The 25,723-nt window shown below is 42.2% G+C and overlaps 1 protein-coding gene across 7 annotated transcripts in view; it reads right to left on the bottom strand.

The window, feature by feature from the left end:
- GRB10 (growth factor receptor bound protein 10) overlaps window positions 1-25,723 on the bottom strand; it is a 152,252-nt gene that overhangs the window by 86,927 nt on the left and 39,602 nt on the right. For 4 of the 7 annotated variants that reach the window (XR_008464672.1, XM_054189893.1, XM_054189894.1 and 1 more), the window contains one exon: window positions 1,769-1,862. Coding sequence is in view for 3 of the 7 variants with exons in the window: in XM_054189893.1 (XP_054045868.1) it covers window positions 1,769-1,862 (94 nt within the window). In the remaining 4 variants the exon portion in view is untranslated. The other 3 variants (XM_054189897.1, XM_054189896.1, XM_054189898.1) reach the window with 3 other exon arrangements.

Here is a 25,723-nt window from a genome sequence, read left to right as displayed (position 1 = left end):
AATAATGTGCTAAACACCTACTTCAGCAACAAAATCAGGACAATTTTAGAAATACTGGATTTGATTGTTGTTAGTCAGCTGACATAGAAAAAAAAGTCTCAATTTGTGGGTGCAAAATTGATCTTTACTTCAGAAAGTATTGGGAAAAATGTTAACTGGGTCTTGCTTTACAAATAGGCGTTAAACTACCAGCACCCGCTATGCAAAGTGTTCTCTTTAAAGATAGCTGTTTCATAAATTCATTTGGGCCAGTTTGCGTACAGACTGGCCCATACAAAGTGGCTGAGGCAGAGCCACACATCAGGTGACACTGTGTGGATCCTGCAGTGCTACAGTATAGAGGAAATGAAGGATCTGGAAAGGAAGTAGGAAAATGCCAGGCTGCGAAGCTGGCATTTTGCCATCAAAATGCAGTATTAACTGTCTCTTCAATAAATGTTCAGACTTCACAAGCAGCAGCCACACGTATTGATACGTGTGAACTTAGCCGACATAGGATGCGTTTCCCCAAAAAATACCTTGAATAAATGGGGATATTTACAAATAGCTTCAGAAGCCACCTATATGGATTTGCTCCAGGATTTGCACATCCCAAGATAGGTGAAATTAATGTAACAGTACCATTCTAATACAAAAGAAAAACAGAATTTATAAACTCTGTGCTGTATGCATGCAAGCATGCCAACAACACACTGCCTTGTGCTACTAGAAGTGTTAGATTGGATAAGATGGCAACCTGTTACCTTCTATTTTCAATTGAAAGGAAAGCTTTAAAAAAATGGAAGACTTGGGGCACGGACAGGGGACTAAATTAAAAAACAATCCTCATTACATTTTGGGACTTGTTTGTGAAACATAAATAGTCTTGAGGATCTACAATTCATGAATTTCAGTCTTGCTGCCCTTGACAAATGAAAGACGACAGATTTTTAAAAGAAAAGTTAAGCATGTCATATTTGGCAAATATTTTAACTAGTATGTTCATGATCTTTTTTGTTTAATTAGCCTTGTGCTGACTGCAGTACTATTAGCTGTTGCACTGAAGAAACAACATTTGAAGATGACCTTCAAGGACTTGGTTCCAAATTAAGCCATCAGAAAGCCTGAGGGTAAGGGGGCTCACTGGTTAAGATGGCACTTTCTATTATTAATTATTTCAAAGCCAAAAAAATAAAGCTGAGCTAAAAAGTCTCTGCTATAATAGTAACTGTCTTTTTTTAGTTATCTGAACAGACAGAAACTGGCAAAGAAAGACTTTTAAGATTTATTTTAACTTTTTATATACAGCCCTGTTGAATTACAGAACCTAGACTATTGCACCAGCATTACAGCGTGTAGCTCAGGACTTTCTTTCCCTGGATGAGATGAATTTCTGTCATCCCAAGCAAATAAACATACTTTTCTTTTCTGCTACTGCAGAAGTTGAGCCAGAACCTTGAATGCTTCCTTATGGCTGTCAAAGATTTTTCTAAAGGCAACTTTAACATTACAAACATTGAATTCAATTTCAGTGCTTCCCTGCTCCTCCCTCCTAAAACCAGGAGCAGTTCCCTGCCACCCAGGCTAGCTACCCCAGTTTGGTTTACAAGGCTTGAGATGCATCACACACGTTCTCAGTCATCTTCATCTGTAGCTCAAAGAACAGTTGTGACAAAAAACGATTTCTTCAGCTCTCCTCCCCCAACCATCGAGAACTTTTTTCTTTTTAGTGAGAAGGAGAAATGGCACAAGAAATGAGGAGCCTGGATTCCCACCTACTGTTCCTTACCTTGGTGATTCAGGGAGATGCGGTTAGATGGTTCTTGGAAACCCGGTTCCACCAGATCCCGCCGACCATGAGCCGAAGCCTGATCTACATTGTCCTAAAAACAGAAGAGCAGAAAAATCTTATAAAAAACAGGCATTCTGTACTCTGTGTAAGCTACGTTACAGAGCCAAACCACGGATACAAAAACCAATCCCTTCCACACCTCTGAAAGGAGAAACCAGTGTCAGAGAAGGGAGGGGGGATTATAAGGGGACACTAGACTGTCGCATTAACACATGTGGCATGAATCCAGAATCAATGACTATGCCGTTGGCTCATCTGTACACCAGTTTGCATTTCAAACTGGGAAATCATGATGTATATGCACTTCCTAGTTTAACAAAAGTTTCTTCTTGCATCAAACTATGCGGAGGCTTGGGGCTTTGTTCTGTTTAATTCTGAGTCTGTGGCTCAGGGGTTTGTAACTAATTAACTGGACTGAAACAGATTCAGTAGTGAACTACTAAACCTCAAGAGGAATCAGAAGTTCAGTTTAGATAAACATCCATGGCTGTGGATGCCAACCTGTTTTTTTTTTTGTTTTGTTTTGTTTTTTTTCATACTAGAACTCTCACAAGATCAGGTTTCAAGACGTTCTAACACAGACTGAATTTGGCTAAGTCTAAAATATCATGGTTTCTCACAGACCTTGCCAAAGACGACTACTAGGAGAAAGCAGGAAAATTGAAATATAAACAAAAAATGAGAAAAGCAAGATAAGTCATGTTGCATTTTAGAAGTAACAGAAGGAAATTCTGAGTAGGTACACTGTTTTACAAAGTTGGCATACCTTTGCATACACCAGTTAAGGGTGGTATGGAAAAATAGAAGCAAGTGCATAAAGTTGACTGCACTGATGTATCACCAACCATAAACTGCTGTGGTGATATATGTGACTGTATACATGATCTTGCTGTGCCCAAAGTGTGGGATAAATACACAATGGTATGATCCACATTTATGTCAAAACATAGGAATCGCCTTCATGGCAAATGACATTGTAATTACAGTGGAGCAATAACATGCACACAATGAGTGGCAATTCAACTATGTGCAATTGTGAGCTCTCAGCCCAACATTTCCAGTTTACAGAATATAAGCTAATGCTCAAAAGCATAATAGATGTATTGTTTGGGGATAAGAACTGTATATAGTTATGCAGGATGTGAAATAAATGATATTATCTCTCCTTCAGAGAGACTGCCTCAAACAGCAGATACTTGAGCTTTGCATTCAAGTACTCGAGCGCCGCTGTTGAGTGCCTTCACCATCAGGGACCAATTCAGGAGCTCACAGGCATTTATAAGACAAGAACTGCCAACAGCAGTATGACTAAGGGAGGTTTTTATAAGTAAACAATATATGATAAGATACATACGGCATCCACCTATCTATGCCAGATACAAGTGGGACCACTCAGTTTCTCTATTGGCTACCTCCCCTTATAGCTCCTCACATCCTTGCCACTGATTTTCACACTACTGGCTGTTGTTTCATGAGCCACATCTAGCTAATCTCACAAGTTTTTGTAGTTGCTTCTTAGGAATTAAAAAAAAATTAAAAAAAATCAGATAATATTTGTTAGCTCCTTCACTGGCGCTAATGAACACATATTAGGAACAAACAACTCATGAGCTCCTGTCTCTGTCAAATCCCTTGCTAGTCGTTTTCACTGGATATATCTCATTTTCTCTGGAACACCACACAGCCAGCACTGAGCTGGCCCACAGCATCTCAGTTTTACATTTCAGGCAGGACATATGGGACTTGCAGCACGAGAAGGCAACAGCAGAAAGCACATACAAAATCAGGAGTCTGTTCCCCAGAAAGTTTAGCGTAATTCTTTCAAAGGCTCCAAGGACAACAGGGGGGAGGAGATGCTTATCTAGGAAAAGTTCCAGTCAAAACTTAAAGCTGAAGCTGATTGCTGGCAGTACAAAGGCCGAGAGGTGAACATCGTAGGCAGGGAGAACACAGCAGAACATCCCTTCTCCTAGCACAGAGCTTTTCCTTGTGCGTTTCCCTCCATGCAATTCGACATCACGTATTTTTACCAGGTAGCTAAAACCCCACAGATGCCATTTAGCAGTATTAGTTCCACTTCCCCGGAACAAGTCTGGATGTCCAATGCATTGGATGCAGTTGCATATCACATCTTGGCTGGGAAGAGCAACAGGGCATCCCAACAGAAATGAAGGGTGGAACAAGAAAACCAATTAAAAGCTATTCGTTACACACCTAAATGTGTTTTCAGTCGTGCCAACACAAAAAAGTCCCTACTGGAAGGCAGGATTCATGCAGTACTATGTAGTAACAGAGGTGAGATGGCGCTGAGAGGCATCTTTTTACCTTTGGGTTTCCCACAGCAGTAACACACAACTGAGAAGACCTTATTTTAGGCTTACAGCTGGGCTGCATGCCCATAACTCTTCAATTAAAAAAAATCTCGTTTAACTAGCAATTACCAAGAATTTACAGGAATAGGATGCACCCTCTCTGGAATCACCTTACAGGTCTACCAGAAGATGCTGAGAACCACAGGCCTTGTTCACAAAGCTTACGCCAAAGTCATGGTAAGATATATCGAAGTTTTCAGAAGCAGAGGTTTCAACGCCTAACGACTGCAGATGCTGCCTGTACAAAGCTGATGCTCCTGCCTGTTTTGTTAGCTGCAACCCCCTACCCAGAAGGTCCACAGGCTTCTCCTGCAGCTCGAGCAAAGCGTGGAACCAAAGGTTTCCTCTGGGCACAGAGGGCCAGCACAACCCAGGTGCGAAAGTAAAGCGGCAGACGTGCATAAACAAAGACACACCTGTTAAAGCAATGCTGGCAGCAGAGGAGAAAAGGTAAGGGCGGTGCGATTTAAAGAGCTCAGGGTAGTTTCACATGACCCTCCAGAAGCTGTTTGTGTCCGTTGTGCACAGACAAACAGTGGCACTCGGCCAGCTGCAGCAGAGATCAGACAGACACTGGAACAGGGTTAAAAGAAGAAAGGGGGAAGAAAAAAAAACCAAAAAGCTATAGAATTGCTCGGTGCCAGCAGCCTCGCTGTCAGGCTCCCGCGTGGGGTCGGGGCCCTCAGCAAGGTGGGCACCTGCTTTGGTCCATCAGCATCCCCCCGCCGCTGCTGAAACCGGGCTCCCGGTAAGTCATGCATTTGCTCCAGGTTTTAATCCCCAGCTCTCCCTCCTCTTCCAATAAACGCTCTCAATATGAAATTAAAGCACGTTACTTAACTTACTGTACCATCCAGCTATTGTATTTTTAGAAGCTAGCTGAGCATTAGCCCTCGCTGACTTGTTTGCATGTGCTATTTTCTCCATCAGTCAGCATCTGCGACCAAGGATGATTTAATTGAGTGACTAGAAAGAGTGCTAGAAGGATCTGAAGCAGGATCTATTTTTTACAGAGTCCTTTAAAGCATTAGCATTTCATATAGCCAAACACACCATCGTTACAGGTTAGATTTCAGTGTCCTTTTGCAAACGTACATTGCAGGATGCAAAACACGACATGCTTGTATCGCATTAAGAGCCAAAGTCCACTCATAGGCAGCGTTATCTCTACGTATCAGTAACCAGGACAATCTGGATTTATTTTTTCAATCTATAACCAAGCCTTTCAAGTTCCACTCCCTCAACTATGACATACAATGTTTGCTGCTGTTTTTGCTAGCATGATAAGCATTTCAGTCATCAAAGAAAACATTAAATCTAGCATTTCAATCAGAGAATCAGACAGCCATATACTATGGCAGCTCTGCTGTCTGCAACGTGCTCTTTAATCACTTCTTCAGCTCCAAGTGCTACTGTTCCCACCTGCAGTTTAGCTGAGAAGAGTATTTATCAGTACGAGACAGCATTATTAGGCTGACCAGCATGTTGCTACTCGTCTTACTGCTGCTTCTCTCATGCTGGTTCCTTCAGCAAAGGTTATCCAGTCAGTCACTTAGGATAATCTTACAGGTAAATAGGGCTTAGAAAAGGGAGGAAGCATATCCGCAAGTACAAATAATGAAGTATCATCTATACTTCCCTTCTCCCTCTTTCTTTGCGAAGAAAGGGACCTGACATTAGCAGGGCCAGAGCAGCTTTCTCCAGAGGTCTGGAAATCCCCTTTTCCTGAAGGCTTCAACTTTTTTCTAACTTCAGCAGTCACTGGACGTTTACGAGATGAAGGAAGGCTACAAGTGGCAGCACAGCTTCTCGGAAGCTCCTGGGAGCACGGCCAGACCGAGGACGTCCAGACCACCAAGACGACAGTCCCTGGGTTTTGGATTTACTGTAGCTGTCTGCAAACCCACACAGCCATGCCCCTGAACAAAAGGTTCAATTGAGCAAGAGTCACGCGTACTCATGCCAGCAGTCCCACAGCGACAAATTAAGATCATGACATACTTCTGATGTTTGTACACCGTCCAGCACAACAGAACGTCAAGTCAGACGTGCTGACGGGTCCCACTGAGGTTTAGGAGGCTATCAGGGCAGATAGGCCACAGTTTGCACAGAGGCAAAGCGGCTGCCTACCTGGTGGTGCCACTTTAGCACACCCAGGCAGATGTCTTGAAACTAGTCGAGTGTAAAGACAAAATTAGCCAGGTCATTACTTGAGCCACCTTAGCTTTACTCTGTTCCAGCAACTTGTGTACAACAAAATGAAGTACCTTCTGCTAGCACAGACTGAGGAAACTACGGCAAAGTGTTCAAGTGTAACTGGTTTCCAAAAAAAGCAATTGTTAAAATTCACTGAAGATGGGTCCACCAACGGCTGTGAAAGAGTGGACACAGTTCCAGAAGCAGGAGGGGATACTTTGAGAAATTACTCTGTTTGTATCTGCAGCCCTTAGACAATACAGAGGCAGGTGAACATTTCTTTACCTGACCCAGTGCTACCATTCTTAACATGCTTCTGGAGTTTCCTTAGGCAATAAACAGATTAGGCAGCATTTCGTCTGAGGACCACTTCACATGATTCTTCACTGCCCAAACAAAAGACTATTTGCATCTATGTAAAGTAGCTTTCTGCACTGTTTTCTAAGCTATGCTGCTTCTTCTTTATGCCGTGATTTTGCAGCTTTGGTTTACTTAAAGCATCAAACATACGAGGAGGAGAATAGGCTCAATTATGGTAAGCACCAAGTAGCCAGCTATTGACCTAAGCGAACTTTCCTACAGCTTACTGGTACCTGCAGACATCCACAGAGTTTCTGTTCTGTCACTCAATTTTATTCTTAGCGCTGTGAAGGCAAACACGTAGGCTATTACAGGAAGAAATCCACCTGACAGATCCAGACCAACGTTCAAGCTCTAATCCAGACTCCACAGTCTGGATCAATTAGTAATGCATATGATGCTCCTTTCTTAAAAGATTTAAGTCACTGGGCTTCTTAGTGGCTAAATACAGTAGCACAGTCCCCTACCGGTCAGCTGTTTGGTACAACATATTTTCAGCCTGCTAACACCCCAGAGCTCGAGGAAATTCATCCCAAGTACAGCCGTGAGGGAAGAGGAAGGCTCTTGGGTTTGTCCAAAGTCACTGCTTTGCGAATGATTTCAAGTTTACTCAAACATGGTTCATATTTTTTTACTGTCTTCTCCCAAAGCTCCAATCACATCTTCCCTGGGCCAGTGCTTAACATGTCATAGAAACAAAGAAAAAAACAGGCGTTGCACACCAGGCAAAAAACTTTAAAGCCCATTCTCAGACAACCCACATATTACATAATTAGAGACCTGTAACTAGGTTTCCTGCCTCTTAACTATAGTCATTTGACTAGGTAAGAGCCAAGTGAAAGGCTCAGTAAATCAACAGAGTAACCGTGAATGTAGAATTTTAGCATTCCCATTGCTAAGAGAGCTTGTACAAACAAGGGCTTAAAATAAAGCCACTTAGCTTTGTCAAGTCAGGCTCTCTCTCCTGAAGTAGCAAAGCCACTAACGGCAGGAATCCTTCTGATTTTGCAGTATTGGCTGTCAAGGGTGAGAGTGATAACCCTGGAGACCAGGAACAAACAAGCCCAGTTTGGGATTACAGGAGCAGCAGCAGCAGCACATTCCTCCCGACACACCGCAGCACCTCCGATCCTCGGTGCCACAAATCACCGAAAACATGCAATATGCTGTCATTGCTATCCACGCATTCATAGAACCCTCAGACAACTTACCGGCCCACCACGCAACATATACAATAGCTACATGAAACAAAACGTACCAGGAATTAGCAAAGAAAGAAGGAAAATGAGAGAGACAAGACAGCCCTGCGTCCGTGGTCTATGTCTCTGCAGCAGCAGGGAATTTGTTAAATGAATCACAGGAATTATATTACATCCCATGATAAAGGGGAAGGCAGAAAGGCTTGCCAGTCTGACCTGGGAGGAACTTCCCTCCGGACCCTGGTCTGGGTTTCAATAACCTACTGACCAGAAAGTCCTTCAATTCAACAAAAAAATTGGGCATTTGGACCCTGCTGTCAACACTGAAACCCTATAGTGTGCCTGCCCCAAATCAGTGAAGTGTTTCTTCTCCTACGCCAAGAAAAAAAAAAAGCTTTCTTAAACACATGGACTGATATAGTTATTCAATATACTCCTTTTAGCTGAGCCAGAAAGTTATTTTTCTGAAGGTGTTTCAGATTTCTTTTAAGCAGTAATACCAGTTACGTGACTTGCCATTACCTGCACTGCAACTGCTATCAGGGCAGTATTGTTTCAGACCATAAACTACGGTTACCTACTAGCCAGTTTCTCCCCCCATCCCCCCCCCCTTTTTTTTTTCGGGGGGGGGGGGGGGGGGGGGGGGGGGGGGGGGGCAGCAGGGAAGTGTCTCTGGTCCCCCAGGAAAAATAAATAAATAAATAAATCTGATCTGGCAAGAGCTGGACCCATGATTAGCTGCCTCCAACAGTATCCGGTAGCAGCAGCTTATTCGCAGAAGGCTCTTCTCCAGGAAGGCAGGAGTGAGCGTAGCGCATTAGCTGACACCTTCAGCAGTGCGTCCCTACAGCCACCATCCACGCTAGCATTACAGATTCAGCTTCTCTAGGCTGGGCTTTGCAAAACTGGCATTAGCGGGGTTTTCAACACTCGTGCACCCAGAATTTGGCAAGAACGACGTCAAATTAGATTTCTCTCATGAGACGCAGTCCTCTCTCAGTATAAACTAACCGCTTCTGCAAGAATTTAGCTGTCTCCCAGTACTCCACACAGAGAAAATGGATAGTATATTCCACAGTGTGCACTTTTTGGACCAGACTGCCATTTATTATGGTGGAAGAAAATTCAATGCATCATGGTTGCTGTCTTTTAATCAGCTAGCAAGGAGGGAATCCAACTGACAGGCTCAGAAATGCTAAAAGCTTTGTTCTATTTTTAATGAGACTAAAACCACCATGGCTGTTAGAGACAGTTTACATAGCTTACAGCTAAAATCAAGTCTTGAAATACAGAAAAGAAACAAGTGCACAAGGTTCTCGGTGAAAGGAATCACTTCTTAGACCCATCTTCAGCTAGAAAGCACTTAGAAAAATGAAGCAGTTACTTCCTAATCAAATGTCTTTTTGCCTTTTTTTTTTTTAAAACATAAACTAAGTTCCTTTTCACTTCTAACAAAACACCACTGAACAAATGAAGTTTCTATTAGGAAATTCTTCGCAGTAGAAAATTACATGCTTATATGGTAATTCTTCTGCTGGTGCCCATAGATTCTAATAATGTATCTTTAGCTTGTACGTAATTATAAGTTAGCCTTACCTCCAAAGCAAGTCACTCTCGTTGGCAGGGGACTGTCACTGACAAAACTACCAGAACTCTAACTTACTGCATATTCCAAGGTCTTTGGTTTTGGTCAGTACCGACTCCACCAATAAAGTCCCTGAAAAATCTGTTTTCTGTAAGTGATAGAACTGTATTTACCAATACGAATTAAACAGAAAAATTGAGTTTTGTTACTCTCAGAAAGCATAAAGTAAACTGAAGTAATATGTCATATTCTTCTTTTTGAAAAGGCTTTTCAGTGAGATTTTGCATTGTTCCCTTATCAAAGAACTGGTACTTAATAGACTACGCTACTTAAAATGAGTTAAAAGCACAGCAAGGCTCTAACAAACTTAGCAATCCATATGTGTTAACTACTATGCCGGATGGTGCTCATGCAATTTAGGAAGTAATGCAACCCATAACGATGTGCTGTTGCTTGAAAAACCTTTAGCCTATTCAAGAATCCTTCCCAGGGTCACCTTCTATGTTTTTTCCCAAGTTTCTGAAGCGCACGGTCAGACTATATTCCTTCCTCATCAGAAAGATGAAAAGAAACATAATGGAAATATTTGTACCCAGGCACTATGGAAAATTTCAGCATTCCACACACCTGCTGACACTCCTGTCCATTCTGAGAAAACACCCTCAAAATTTTTTTCTTTTAGCATGCATTAAAAAAAGTATAAATAAAATCTTTACATGTTCTTTTGGGGGAAGCTGTAGCACATAGAAAGAAGGCACAGGATATTTGATCCTTTCCAGCCCTCTGCCCTCCCCATGCTCATCAGACCTGTGAAATACCAGGTAGCTCGTCTGTTCTACTTGGCATCAAACCTACTAGAGCTCCGGTTATAGCCGCGCTGCTGGCCAGCTGCTTCCAAGAACACTGGCTTTAGGGGTCAGAGTTTTGACAGCACCCTTGCACCAAGTGGACGGGAGACGTTCTGTGAACTGCCTTGGACAGTCTGTCCCAGAGCAGGCTAATGATGCCCTGCATTAACCTTGGAAGGCTCAGTGCTTGAGAGGACGACATGGTGGTCTCTGGGATCTGGCACTGCAGCAACACGTTTGTGTGCCTCGGGCCAGGGGAGAGAGCAGAGAAGGACGATGCTACCTAGGCTGCAGGAACCATTATATCCGAATAAATGCATTCTCTTTATGAATAGATATTCAAATCTTTATGCTTTGGGAAGCAGCAATGCCAGCCAGATAATCTGAATTACATTTAAGTGCATGTACCCTTATAGCTAGGCATCCCTGAAAACTCAAGACTGACGAAACTCTAACAAAGGAATAAAACTAGCGTGAAACACAGAGCAAAGGAACTTACCCCGTCTGAATGTGCACCTGCTTTCTTAAAGACAATAGTGCTATCCCCTTTTGTCTTCTTGATGGTTCAGGTTGAAACTGGGGGTTTGAATGGGCTGATAGGTGAAGATGATTCTTTGCAGCCCACGACAGAGCTGATAAAATGATAAACCTCCCGTGGGGCAAGAGGCACTGTGCTCACACAGACCGTTAAAATTCACCTGATGCCAGTGAGCAAAGTAACTCTCAGATTGCTCATGAAATTGTTCTTCGGGTCTTCAAACTGAAAACCTGATGAATTCCAAGTGTCATGTTGAACACCTTCATATACAAGACTACTTCGCTATCCTCACTTGCCTCAACTATCAGGGATATGGACCTTATCTCTCTACTTCCTAGCCAATTTACTCAATTGCTACAATTTAAGGTGTGCTTGATACCCCTTCCCCTCCTTCCCTGAAGAGTGATTCTTGGCACTACGTAAGTAATTAACGAGGTCTAGAAATGGCTGTCTCATCTGATCAAACCTATGATCCTAATCATACTGACCACACACCCTTCTGCTTAGATAAAGAACCATTTACCTATTACATGGTGCAATCTACCCCAGAACTAATTGCCCACCTCAGACAAGTATGTTTGTAGTTCAGGTGAGTTGCTTTCAGTCAGATTCAGAACTAACTCTTTACACATCTCCAGAACAGCAAGCCTTACCAAAGAGAAGGTATTTAAGAATCTCAGATACGGGGTAAAGATTTACACACCTCAGTTGACAGCTCTATAACCTATTAAAATAAAAGCAAAAACCACAGAAATCCCAGACACGCATCTAAAGCACAGCAATCGTGCCTCTTCGTGATTAACAACCCAGCATCAGATCTTGTATCGGAGCAGACTGTTGTGCTCTCCTCTAACCAAACAGCAGAGTTCCACTCTCTCAGAGCAAATCAGTAATGTAATTTATGCAAAGAAAAAGGTGGGGTATAAGAAAAAAATTGTCCTTTTGTACTGCTTACATTGCAGTAACGTGTTACTTTGCAAGCCCTCAGAAAAAACAACCCAACAACTATTACGAATGAAACAAGATGCCTGTCTTTCTGCACTTCTTTCTTTAATCATGTCTGAATTTCATTTGACCTTCACAATGTTAAGAATCATATCACCACACCTTTCCAAATAGTTTTCCTAAGTAAATAAATAAATAAATAAATCCTCAACAGTGATACTCTATTAGACTTCATAGTCACTGCCCCCAAACGTTAGCAACAGTTGAACAATATTTCTAATGCAAACTACTCTGCTGTGTTGCCTATGTAAAAACTGTCAATTCACAACGGCTGGAAAGAAAACAAAACAAAAATTAAGCCAAGACTAAGAACAGGAATCATCCTGGATAGTTTAGAGTGTCAAGTGTCTTATTACCATTTCTCGAAATGAAAGAAACTTGCAGTATTTTCTACATCTTCAGGGTCCTTTTCAGAATATGAAAAAGAAGTAACTAGTTTGACTCTAGTAAATTCCAAGCAGCTGAAAGGTACTTTTTAGCCTGAGAACTTCTCTCAGTGCTCTGGATACTCTACCTCTTTCTGTCCGATTTTCAAAAAAAAAAAATAAAAAAAATCTACGTACAATATGAAATGTGCTTAACGGCTACATTTGTTCCAGTATTAATAAATATACATGTTTATATATATTTATCTTAATGCAGTGTCTGCCGTGTTTTCTCCTCCTTGAGGGAAGTGAGCTAATTGCAGGCAGCTCTACCAATTATCCTGCATCAAGAAGATGGCTTTATCAGGAAATTTTTACAGCCTTAACATTTTCTAAAGGAATAAAATTCACAAAAGCTCAGCAATTTGCATTTAAAAAGTAACAGATTACATGTAAAGTTGCAAGCTGTCCCAGGAAACCCCAATACAAAGCGCAAATCTTTAGTTTTTGCACAAACTGGCACTCCAGAAAAAAATATCACTTGCTAAAAGCAAGCATGTCAATCACCTCTTCATGCTTGGAAGGTTTTGTTTTTGTTTTGTTGTTTAACTAGTCGTTCACAGCCCAAGTGTGTCAAGTGACCGCTTATTTTGTACAGCTTCTCCCCACTTCTTGCTAACCCCTACTGGACACATCCAACAAAGTTACCCACAGCACGTCAGAACATACACCGCAACGCCTCAACATGGTTAGCAGCAGCAGCTGCTTTAATTCTGCACAAATCCTCTGAATACTGGGCTATGTTAAGGCCTCAGCAGATCAAAGAGTTTTCATAACTACCACTATGTTACTGGAGGAAGGTCTGGTGTGCCAAAAATTACCAAGGTAGCACAGGAAACAAAACAAGCAAACCACCCCAAACAAGACCGGCCCAGGTACAGGGTCTCCAAACAGGGAGAGATTTCACAGCAATTGCAAAGCTGGTCAGACAGAAAAGTTCAAGAAATCCCAGTTATAATACTGCCACATGCGCAACATTGGATTGCATTGGCTTTAGCAATGCTGAAACGCTGCAGCTATGAACGACAAGAACGTTTCTGCAAATGGATTTCTACTGGTGACACCGAGGAAAACAGGATGCAATGCAATCAGATGAGCTGCTGTTCAATCGGTATTAAAGTGCATTCAAAAACGCCTGCCTTTCTCTTCTTTTCTCTTCCTTGAAACTACTACTGAAGATGCCGGGGCGGGGGGGAAATAAATGTGACTTGCTTGCTTTGCCATTCAAGGGGCTAGCAGCTTGCACATGAGCAGCTACCAAGCTTCAACAGAGATGGTGATTAACGCCGGGGTTCAGGGTGGTAACTTTTACAGCACAATCACTATTTATTATGCTGCTTCCTCGAGTTTTGACCTACTCTCTCTAACCCAAAAATGCAGATCTATGGAATAAAGGTAGTGGAAAAGATTCCTGCTGAGATTAAAGTCAAACCAGAGATCAAAACAAAGAAATCGTAGGATGAGGAAGAAAAGAGAAAAACTTTGAACCAGGCTTCAGAAGCAAGCCGTGGGTGAGAGGAACAAGCCGCCTTCTGGATACAGTTGAACCGAAGACCATTACATCTAGCTAAAACAAGAAAATTAACTGTGGCAAATTACCTGAGAGTTCATCAGCACAGCACCACAATGCTGACAGCACATGTGTAATCTTGCATCCTAATAAGGCATGTTATTATGCCAATATCCCCGTTCCAGAAGATGCTAGTGAGACAGTTGGTGAGAAGTTTCTGGTCTTGTGGGTTTGGGTTTATTTTAATCTGCAGGGCAAGTCATGCTTTAAAAGATACGCTGTCAGAAAACTATTTTTCCAACCTGCTCTCATCCAGCATAGCAGTTATGGTTTGCGACTAAACCATCCAGCCAATTCATGTTCGACAGCCAGCAATTTGTCATAATTTTGAGGACATAAAGGACTCCAGAAAAAACAGGATCACATGAGATGCCTTTTTCAGAACACATCTCTAGCACACTTGGTTAAATCATGCAGAAAATTCATCAGCAACGCATGTAGGAAGGCATTCTTCCCATCAAACTTACAACGCGCTGCCCTGTACTTCTGTATGGTCAGCAGCAGAGAAATGGGCATTCTGAAGTCTTAACTCGCATTCACCTTAGAGAACAGGCTCTACAGGTGCCTCCAGCTACAAAAGGCTTAAGGTAACTACCTCAAAAGTTGATCTTAATACTTGCTTTGAAAAATTCCCAGTCCGTCATGAATTTAAAAAGAAACAAAAAAAATTCACGGAAATTGAGTGTGCATGTGTGGGCGGGTAAACATGCTGTAAGTTACTGTAATAAATGGGTACCTGCTACATTCAAGTGATCTAACACATCAAGTAACGGAAGTGATCTTACAAGTACAAATAACCCAGGAAACACTGAAGAATGTGCACGTAACACATGATGCTAGAGTTACCTTCTGCGGAAATCTTTCCAACAGGTGATGACAAGTGGTCATGGTGGTGTGGCCACGGCAACCACTCCTGGCTTGTCAAGGGGTTCTTGTTTCCCTGCTAGTCAAGGAAGGATGAGCCCAAGAGAGAGGCTCTGGAAGAATAAGGATATGCAGAGGGGGAACAGGACAAGAGCACACAGAAGGACTGTGGAGGTAGACCAGCCGCAGGTACAGTTACTGCCTCCTGACACCATCATCGCCAAGGTGACCTCCAGAAAGATGCCAAGATGTCTTCTCCCAAGCTCCCCCAGGCACTGCTCTCCATGAACCTGCACACAACCACTCAAAGAAATCCTGGGCAGCTCAGGTCCCTGCCAGAGGGGTGGAGGAGACACAAAACCCACAGGCAGGCAGGAGAGTTGTCAGCCTTGCCAAGCTAGGCACAGTCTCTTTACAATCAATAAAACAGTTCACGCATTTCAAGGCTTGTGTCAGCCCTTACTTCCTGCCCTGCCCTGCCTCTTCACACTCCAGGCATGGGGGAGCAGCATCTCTTCTGTGATGGGCCCCCAACAGAGAGGAAACAGGAACATCTGGCCAGGACTTCTCATGCCTCATTGCCCATTCCCACCAAATGACTTGGAGCCAGGGGCACCCGTGACCAAAGGATGGCAGCACCAGTCAGACTTGAAGCTTCTAAGCCACTTAGGGGCAGAGCTTCCCCACACTGCTCTGAGGATGGTTCTGCCGAGATATGGCTACAGCATAGGAGACAGCCTGCTTAGATGTAAACCTTGGGAGAAAGAGTTAACACCAGGGAAGGCAGGAGGGTGCCATGACAGGAGACTGAGTACCAACAGCTTGGCTGGGAAGCCACAAAGGACTGAGGTGGGCCAAGAAACACCTGGGCCATTGGCTAGCACCCTTAGGTTCTCCTTTGCTTCTGTCACACTGGCAAGTCCCTCGTTTTCCACCTGAATGCTTGCTTCCAGAAGAGGCACCCATCTTGGAGAAGATGAAAGCTCAGAGTACCTGTCTTACCTAGCCCAAACAAGTCCATCTTTGCAGCCAGGTGCATCGGATGGGAAGAAACTGGAGACAAATCAACTAAACCACATTTCTGACCTATTCACAAGCAAACAGTGCAGTTCCACCTGCAGTCAGCACTGGACACTACTAAGATTTCTGGAGCTGGTTAAAGATAACTTCACAAGCGATCAGTGAGACAACCAGGGAAGCACTCTGCTTGATCGACAAGCTACCAAAGCCAAATCATGGACAAAGAGGAACCAGTTGGGGAGGCAGAGGATTTATCAGCCTGATGCCATGCTGAGATGAAGGGAACAAGATTAAGCAAAAGGAGTGGGACTCCTAGCTGAATTACAGTCCTGGACTGCAGGAAAGCAGATTTTTGGCTTGCTCAAGGATCTGTTTGCCAAGTTCCCATGGGAGAATGCTCTGAAGGACCAAGGGGCCCAGGACAACAAGCTGTTCTCCTAGGACAACCTCCTCAAAGCTCAAGAATAGTCCATTTTGGCATGCAGAAAATCACAGGGGAATGGCAGAAAGCCACGGTGAATGGACAGGCAACTCCTGCCTCAGCTCAAATGTTGAAATTGAAATGCAAAGAAGTTTGAAGCAGGAAGAGGTTACACAGAAAGAATATGGAGATACTGCCCAAGCAGAAGAGCTGAATCAAAGGATTCCAAAGAATGCTTCTACAGGTAAGCAAGGGCAAAAGGATGGCTAATATTATGCTATTTAGCACATGGGACCCATCAGCTAAGGACACAAAAGATCAATGATTTCTTTGCCTCGGTTTTTCCTACTAAAGAGCATCCTCACATCTCACAGTTCTTTGAGCACAGTGTCAGAATCTGGGAGACTACACCATTACTCACAGCAAAAGAAGGTTATGGATTGACACTGGAACAGGTTGCCCAGAGAGATGGTGGAGGCCCCATCCCTGGAGACATTCAAGGCCAGGCTTGATGAGGCTCTGAGCAACCTGATCTCGTTAAAGACGTCCCTGCTTACTGCAGGGGGGTTGGACTAGATGACCTTTAAAGGTCCCTTCCAACCCAACACATTCTATGATTCTGTCACACAAGCTGACTGGACCACAGATGGGATGCGTTAGAAGGCGCTAGGGAAGCTGGCCAATACCACTGCGAGGCTGCTCCCCCTCGTCTTCAAAAAATAAGTCACTGATCAGAGGAGGAACCTGATGACTGCAGAGGCAAAAATCACATTCATTTTCAAAATGGCCAAGGATGAGGATATGAGGAACCAGAAGCTGGTCAGCCTTGCCCAGTTTCTGGTAAGACTATGGAGCAAGTCCTTCTAGAAGCCAAAAAAGCAATTTGTAAATCTGTGCTGGCTGTTCCAAAGAACAAGTCATACCTGACATTTCAGCTCACAGTTTTATACTGTTTATATTCAGGGTCTTATCTCTCAAGAAAACAAAACACTTACACAGATCACGGATCATTGTGCTGCCTTTTGATTTCTTCATACTGTTGCATGTGCTAGGTTCTTCAATTATACAGTTAAAATTTTACAATATTGGGCAATCTTACAGGATTTTAGAATATCTAATTATTTTCATTAGAAGAGCAGGCAACTCATTTGTACTCCCCACAGCCCAAAGCAAACTGCCTCAGATATAGCTGAAGGCTGCAGAAAAGTTAACTGCAATCTTGAGAAGGACCTACTGCAACAGCATAAAATTCATAAAAAAAAAAAAATACTTCCTTGCCTCCACTGAAGCATCAGTTTTATAAAACCCACGTGAGCCGAAATAATGGTCTGTCACTCTCCTACACTAATAGCTTCAAGAACTTCTTCAAGAAAGGTGCCAACACCACTTTGTCAGAAACCCCCTCCTGAACTGTGCAGAAGTATTCAGTATTCTGGGGAACTTGCCAGCATGACAGTATTTACTGTATGACTAATATGCATTAATGAAGCACAAATGGACAACTATTTACTTGTGCTAATAACTAAAGCGCTTTATTAGAGCTAAGGCCTCTAGCATGAAGGATTGCCAGGTTCCCCCACTTGCCAAAATTATGTCAAAAAATGGAGCCAGTGTGTAAGACATCAAGAGCTACAGCCAGTGTGTAGCAGAGTCTCAAGTCATTGTTTAACATTCAACTTGCAAAGGACAAGCGTGCTCCAAAACCACTGGCTGTTTCCGAGGGCTTGTCTTTTCATTGTAGAGGCTAGAATTTCAAATATGCACACTGGTCTTACCAGTACGCAAGCCAAAGCTATCTTAAAATAGCAGTAAAGCCTGAGAGCTTTGCTTGGCGTTTGTGTTCTACCTTTGATTGCTTGTTGTTCTTTCAAAACCAGAAAGAAAAACACTGTATCTTAATGCCTCAGATTAAAATATCAATACTGTCTGCATAAAAGGACATTAATGCCAATAATCTGGCCCTTTCTACATGAAGGATTCCTGAAAGCTGATCAATTTGGTAAAATTCCGTCCTGAAAAAGCAAAGCCAATTCATCAAGAACAAAGTCCTTGTTCTATTCTGTGCTCTCCACGCCTCAACTCTGAGAAGGGAATGTACCTGCCACACAAGAAACACACCTGAAAACAGGAAGAGGTTTGTGGGAACCTAGAGAGAACTTGTGAAAGAGTATTTCAGACTCCATTATATTAGAAAGAGAAATTCTTAGAGGATGCAAAAGATGATCTTTTTCAGTGATAGCTAGTGCTAGGTGAACTTGATAAATTCATCCCTAGCTTTTAAAGTACGTGGCACATCCACCACCAAAGCCATGGTGAGTTCAGGCTGTCTGTTATTGCTAGAATCAGCAGCTTCAGTTCAGGACTCAGCTGCAGCATTACGAGTAGATGGTCCGCAAGTGTAGAAACAAAATGATCCCTGCCATGAGACATCACCTTAACAATAGCGTTTGGAAAGTGTACCCACGGTTTCTTTTTAAAAACTGAAAAATTCTGCTCTCAGAGGTGATCACGCTTAAACAACTTCATGCAGAATTACTGGGTTTTGGTTGTGGTGTTGTTGTTTGGGTTCCCCCCTTTTTTAACTTAAAAAAAAAAAGAAGAAATCATAAGTGATTATGAAATACTGTCCTTCCTTTGATCTAACAGTCTCCCTTTAGACTCTGTAAGGCAAGAAAATCTACTGGGCATAACTTTTAGCAAGGTCTGAATCTAGATATATTTCTTGGAAATACTTAAGTATAAGACAACATTATATCTCCAGTCTTTTCCAAGGATAGAAAAAGCATGTCTGAGCCAACTGGCATGGACAGCAACACTAAGAATTATTTGAGCCACAGCACTTTCTTGAAAAGTGACAGCTCCAAATGCACAGCAATCTTATCTTACTCTTAAAAAAAAAAGTAATAATCTTCTCCAGTGGTTATTATTTACTCATTGTAGAGCACAGAACATCTGTAGGAGGAAGGTTCATTAAAAACAGACCACCCCCCCAACCTATCGCTAACATAATTCCAGTTGATTATAACAAAGCCAATTTAAAAAAAAAAAAAAAAACAAAACACAAACAAACTTCAGTTCTCTTACATTTCAGTTTCTAGTCTCTAATATTTATGCAGACGTTTGAAGTATGAAGGTGTCTTAGGACTGGTACATCAACTTCTCTCTTCCGTTAAGTGAGAGCTGTTACTAACATAAAAACACTCATAGTGGTAGTTCTCCAAAATAACCAGTTGGTAAACAGCTTGTTAAATATTTACTCATTTGGAAAAGATCCCATTCATAAGAAAAAAATATACAGAATTTAGTTTGGTGCTATAGCCTGCTAAACTCATTGTTACCATTACTTCAGAATGGCTTCATGAAGTCTTCTGAGGAAAAAACCACAAACAGAAAATGGCCTGATTTTATCAATGTGGGTGTTTTTACAATCTGGAAGTGGCATCTTAAATGTTGCACACAAGTCAGAACCTGAAGAGATCCACGGTTTTTGATTTTCACAGGATCACTGAATGATTGAGGTTGGAAGGGACCTCTGGAGGTCATCTGGTCCACTCCGCTGCTCAAGCAGGGCCATCTGGAGCCGGTTGCCTGGCACTGGCTTTATAGTATCTCCAAGGACGGAGGTTCCACCACACCTCTGTGCAGCCTGTGCCAGTGCTTTGACACCCTCATGGTGAAAGAGTGCTGCCTGATGTTCAGAGGGAACCTCCTGTGTTTCAGTCTGTGCCCACTGCCTCTGGTCACCACTGAAAAGAGCCTCAGTATGTCTTCTTTGCACGCTCTTTTCGGATATTCATATAGATACGCAAGATTCCCCCCTCAGCCTTCTCAAGTAAAAAAGTAGTAAAGTGTAAATTTAAACATGTATGAAAACTAGAGCTAAATCAAGGAACAAATTTAAGAGACTGCTTGTATATAATGATCTAACAAGATTAAAAGATAGGTTCAGTCCACTGTTCAAGCATGAGCATCTAACCATTAACAGGACAATGCAAAATTAAGCTTCTTTACTTGTAATTTCTTCACTTGATTTGCAACACCTATATTGCTTCCTCACAACTGCTAGCAGTAATTTAAGTAGTAAATGGTACGACTGACCATTAGAATGCTCTTTTTTTTTTTTTCTTTTTGGCAAGTTGAAAAATCTTAAGTAATTGAAAAACATGGACCTAGCCACTTGAAATTTCTTGTTCGCATTCACCTTCAAAAACAACTTTATGTTTTGCCAACCAACTTCTACGTAAATTGGAATACAGAAGTGCAAACAGCTAAGTACAGACTTTCAATTGGAAGTGTAGAAAGGTAAACTGGCACAGCAAAAAAAGTAATTAATAGGTATTTCTTGTAAGAAGGGAAACTGTCATCAATTGTATAGAAGCTTAGTGTGAGATACAAATTTCTTTGACATCGGTTTGCTTCATGTACAATATTCTGATGACACATGACAGTGGGGGCAAGCGCACTTCCAACATCCCCTCCCAATGGCCCCTCTAAGAGGTAAGCACCACACTTTCATTTCTATGTTAGTGAGAACAACCGCTTTTGGGACAATTTTTTAAACAAATTTCTTTCCAAGAAAAATAGACAGAGGCTAGAAATCCAGCTCCAGTTGCGCTTCAACAAAAACTACCAAGCATCAATGCTATTGCTGAAAAACATTTGCTGTCTGCACTGAGGGAGACAGATTTCATAACTTCATATTGGAGGCAACATGTCTTGTAAAAACATTCACTAATGTTCTCACTGCTTTGTACTTTATGTCTGCTGCAGTCCGTCAACCCTCTACACCACATACATGTAAACTGTTAAAACAAGAGCATCATCAACAAAATATCTGTTGACTGACACCATATTTCACAAATCTGATGACTTTCTGCATTGGCAGTAGCAACATTTCAGATTCGTTTCTTCATACAATATGTAGAAGAATGACGCAATGCACTAATGCCTCTGGTGTTTTTTCACTCAGCTATGCCCAAGGACTTTGAAAGCCTGATTCTGCACTCTGGTCCTTCAAAATTGCCCTGTTAGCATGAAAATCCAAACTCTGGGTCAAATTCTATACAAGGACCATCTTTGTATATTTAAGCCTAATGAGAGTTAGTTAAGCCGCCATTTATTTTTAATCTTAAAAATTATGTATTGGATTTGTGTGGCAAGGTTTTGGTAGCCGGGGGGCTACAGGGGTGGCTTCTGTGAAAAGCTGCTAAGAAGCTTCCCCTATGTCCAACAGAGCCAATGCCAGCCGGCTCCAAGATAGACCTGTCACTTGCCAAGGCCAAGCCAATCAGTGATGGTGGTAGCACCTCTGTGATAACATATTTAAGAAGGGGGAAAAAAAAAATAATCCTGCACAACTGCAGCAGGAGAGAGGAGTGAGAAGATGTGAGAGCAAAAGCTCTGCAGACACCAAGGTCAGTGAAGAAGGAGGGGGAGGAGGTGCTCCAGGTACTGGAGCAGTGATTCCCTGCAGCCCGTGGTGAAGACCATGGTGAGGCAGGCTGTCTCCCTGCAGCCCATGGAGGTTAGTGGTGGAGCAGATATCCACCTACAGACAATGAAAGACCCCATGCCAGAGCAGGTGGATGTGCCCAAAGGAGGCTCTGACACTGTGGGAAGCCCACGCTGAAGTAGGCTCCTGACAAGACCTGCGGCCCCATGGAAAGAGGAGCTCATGCTGGAGCAGGTTTGCTGGCAGGACTTGTGACCCCACAAGGAACTCATGCTGGAGCAGTCTGTTCCTGAAGGTCTGTACCCCATGGAAGGGACCCACGCTGCAGCAGTTTGTGAAGAACTGCAGCCCATGGGAAGGGTTCACGTTGTAGAAGTTTGTGGAGGACTGCCTCCCATGGGAGGGACCTCACCCTGGAGCAGGGGCAGAGTGTGAGGAGTTCTCCCTCTGAGGACAAAGGAGAGGCAGAGACAACATGTGATGAACTGACCACAACCCCCATTCCCCGTCCCCCTGTGCTGCTCGGGGGGAGGAGGTAGAGAATTCAGGAGTGAAGTTAGAATCATAGAATGTGTTGGGTTGGAAGGGACCTTTAAAGGTCATCTAGTCCAACCCCCCTGCAATAAGCAGGGACATCTTCAACTAGATCAGGTTGCTTAGAGGCCCGTCTAACCTGACCTTGAGTGTTTCCAGGGATGGGGCATCTACCGCCTCTCTGGGCAATGAGGGTGTTTCACCACTCTCATTGTAAAAAATTTCTTCCTTCTATCTAGTCTAAATATACCCTCGTTCAGTTTAAAACCATTACCCCTTGTCCTGTCGCCACAAGCCCTGCTAAAAGTTGAGCCTGGGAAGAAGGGAAGGGCAGAGGGAAGGTGTTTTAAGATTTGGTTTTATTTCTCATTACCCTACTCTGATTTTAATTGGCAATAAATTAAATTAATTTCGCCAAGCTGAAGCTGTTTTACCCATGACTGTAATTGGTGAGTGATCTCCCCGTCCTTATCTCAATCCACAAGCCTTTTGTTATATTTTTTCTCCCCCGTCCAGCTGAGGAGGACAGTGACAGAGCAGCTTGTGGGGACCTCACGTCCAGCCAGGGTCAACCCACCAGAAATTGTAAGAAAGATCTCCATAGTCTCAATAAACAACTGTCAATGGCTAAGTGAATGAAGATTTTCAAACAGTGTGTCGGGCAGACAAAGAGGGCCAAAACATAGGCCTTGACAGCCCTTCGCACATAGGTTTTTCACTCTACTTGGACACAAATTATACAACTGATTTTTTGCGTGTTTTTTAGGACAAAAGACATTTTATTCAGGCAAACACAGACAGCAGCCAGACTGTTAAATTCCAAAGTGGCAGAGGTAACACTAAGTCAAATAGAGGGCACCTGGATTTCAAAGGGATGAGGATTATGGCATACACTAAGGTAACTCTGAATTAGAGATATAGCATTTTTTTACCCCTGCTAAAACAGAAACCATCTCTAACCACCCAATCAAAGCAAACAACCCCTGAAAGTGTAAAAACCAAGTCTCCCAAAAACCCACACTCACCCTAGGAAAACAAACATAACCTCAATATGCCATGGACTTGGATCAGGTGACCTCCAAAGGTGTCTTCTAACTTATTGTATCATTTTATGGAAAACAAGGATCAAATCAAGGCTGACGCACTAAAACCCGGAGAACCTGTTGTTGTTCTTCCAGTTGAAGGCAAAGAAATGTGACTGTTGTTTTAACACCAGTACATCATCTTCACATCCACAAATCTGACATCATTAAAGGAAGCTTTTATTACAGCAGCTAGCCTCTAACTGATAATTCTCTTAGGTATTTACTTCCCTACTCTTGAAGTGCACTAAGCTTTTCAAGTATGATGTGCAATGTCATGTTCCTTTTATCTGGTCAAGAGGACTACTAGCATTTGTAGTCATGCTCCACGACTATCCACAGTTCTGTACACATAGGAGAAAGTCGTTTCCATTTTCTCCCCATTTTGTGACCAAGTGCATTTTATGCCAAGTTAGACGATGAGTACGCTGACAGCAAGTCCTTTCCCTAATAAGAATTCATCTCTCTTAAAAAAAAAAAGTCTGTTAATTATTAATAAAGTCATGCCTGCATCTTAGTTATGAGAAAATAAATGCAAGGCAGAAAATAGAATATGAACAGAACATTCATGTATGCCCAGAATTTTATCCTCAGAAACTGAGAAAAAAGCCCCATCCTTTTGTTATTTATGTCACTGAGACTTGTACAATTCATGCATCAAAGGGTTAAAGAACTAAATCTTCCCCAAGAGTTCAAGTCACTCTGCATAAATACTGTTGTGACTACAGATTGCAAAAGAACGGAAACACAGTAAATCATCCCATTTTTTCTGAGAAATTCTAGGACTATGTTCTGAATTTCCAGGAACAGAAGACAAACACTGCCAATTCTCACTGCTGGATTTTTATTGAGGAGTTTGAGAATTTGGAAAGGGCTCCTGAAAGCCACTAAAAGGTAGTATTGATTTTTTCCACAAAGCTAGAGATTGTTTCTAGGAGAATGCACTCAGTGTGACTGGTTTATGTGCTAACTCCTGAGAAAGTGTGTTTTGTTTTGGTTTTTTTTTTTTTTAAAAAGGCTCATAAACAAGACCCAAAAGCTTCTGAAAGCAGCAAACATTGCAAACAAAGAGCCCAGTAAAAAAGTCAGAGATCTATACCTTGCCCTCCTCCCCAAAACCAGAAAAAGGAATGGTAGAGGAGAGTTGGCAACACAGCATCCTAAAGGATATTCTGTAGTGGATATTCACTTATCCAGGTTCTCATTTCTTTTGCTGTCTGCTTTGAACATACTCCCAAACTCCAACGTGTCAATTTATTCTGAACACTGAAGTTACGGCATTAAGGTCCCAACCTTGGGGACTCTGGAAGAATGTTCTCTACAGCCTTCCATTCTCATTAAGTCAGAAAATGTACTGTAAAAAATAGAATACTTCTTCACACTCTAATCTAGAGCATATTTAGTTTAACCTTCTTTCAGCCCTTTACCAACACAATACTGGCACTGTAGCCAAATTTGAAAGACAAGGTGATGAAAGCTTCTAAGTCAGATTTAGTAGGGGTGGAGAAACAGATGTTCAGGGTTTTTTAATGCAAACTTCACTTCTGACAGAAGGCACAGTAGTTGTGAATGGGCTTCCAAAGGGAGTCTTTAAACTGGTTATAAGCACTTAGGATAGTTAACACACAGTAAGCTAGGAGCAAAAATAATTAATTAGCAGGGAGTCATTTCACGCCCTGTTAAGTCACCTGTGTTGCTTTGACACTTCTAGTCTGTTGACTGCCCCAGACTAAAGCAGGTTATCTACAGGGTTTGTAAGAGCAAGGGGAAATACCAAGGAAAATTCTTACTGCTTATGAACCACTAAAGACACTACTTCCATGAGAAACGTTTGACATCCAATAAAGAATTTGCAGCTCAAAAATGCCTGCCTACAATGTCAAGTTTCTCTTACATAGCTCTCCTTTCCCTCAGCTTCACATCATGACTCAGATGATGCTCTAAATGAATTGGAAGCATAATTTCACAGTGCATCAAAATTATGAAGTTCAGGCACATCTATTCACATATTCTTTTAAAATCATAGATCCGAGTACAGCAACAGATTTTCAGGACACCCAATTTCTCAAAGTGCATTCTATTTTTATAGCTGCAAAAGCAGTTATAAAGGAACTGTTATGTTTCCCCTGTTATCAGGAAAAGCATTCAGGTACTGACAATGCAGCATATACTAACATTAGTCTTTAACTAATTTCAAGTTTCCTGTTGGGGAAAGAAGTGTAAATTGGCATATTACAAAAAGGATGTACAAATCCGATAGAGGTTTGTTGGGGATTTTTGTTGGTGGTAGTTTTTTGTTTGGGTTTGGTTTTTTTTTTGCATTTCTTTCAAATGAGTACTGTAGTAATTGCTACTAGTAATGTTTCTCTTGGGAGAAAGAGAAAAAGGTTTCAATGTCATATGATACTCTGTTTAATCATT

This window comes from Rissa tridactyla, chromosome 2, assembly GCF_028500815.1.
Source record: "Rissa tridactyla isolate bRisTri1 chromosome 2, bRisTri1.patW.cur.20221130, whole genome shotgun sequence".
Lineage (NCBI taxonomy): Eukaryota > Metazoa > Chordata > Aves > Charadriiformes > Laridae > Rissa > Rissa tridactyla.
The sequence above is the reverse complement of the archived record's forward strand: the minus strand, read 5'-3'. Positions and strand labels throughout refer to the sequence as shown.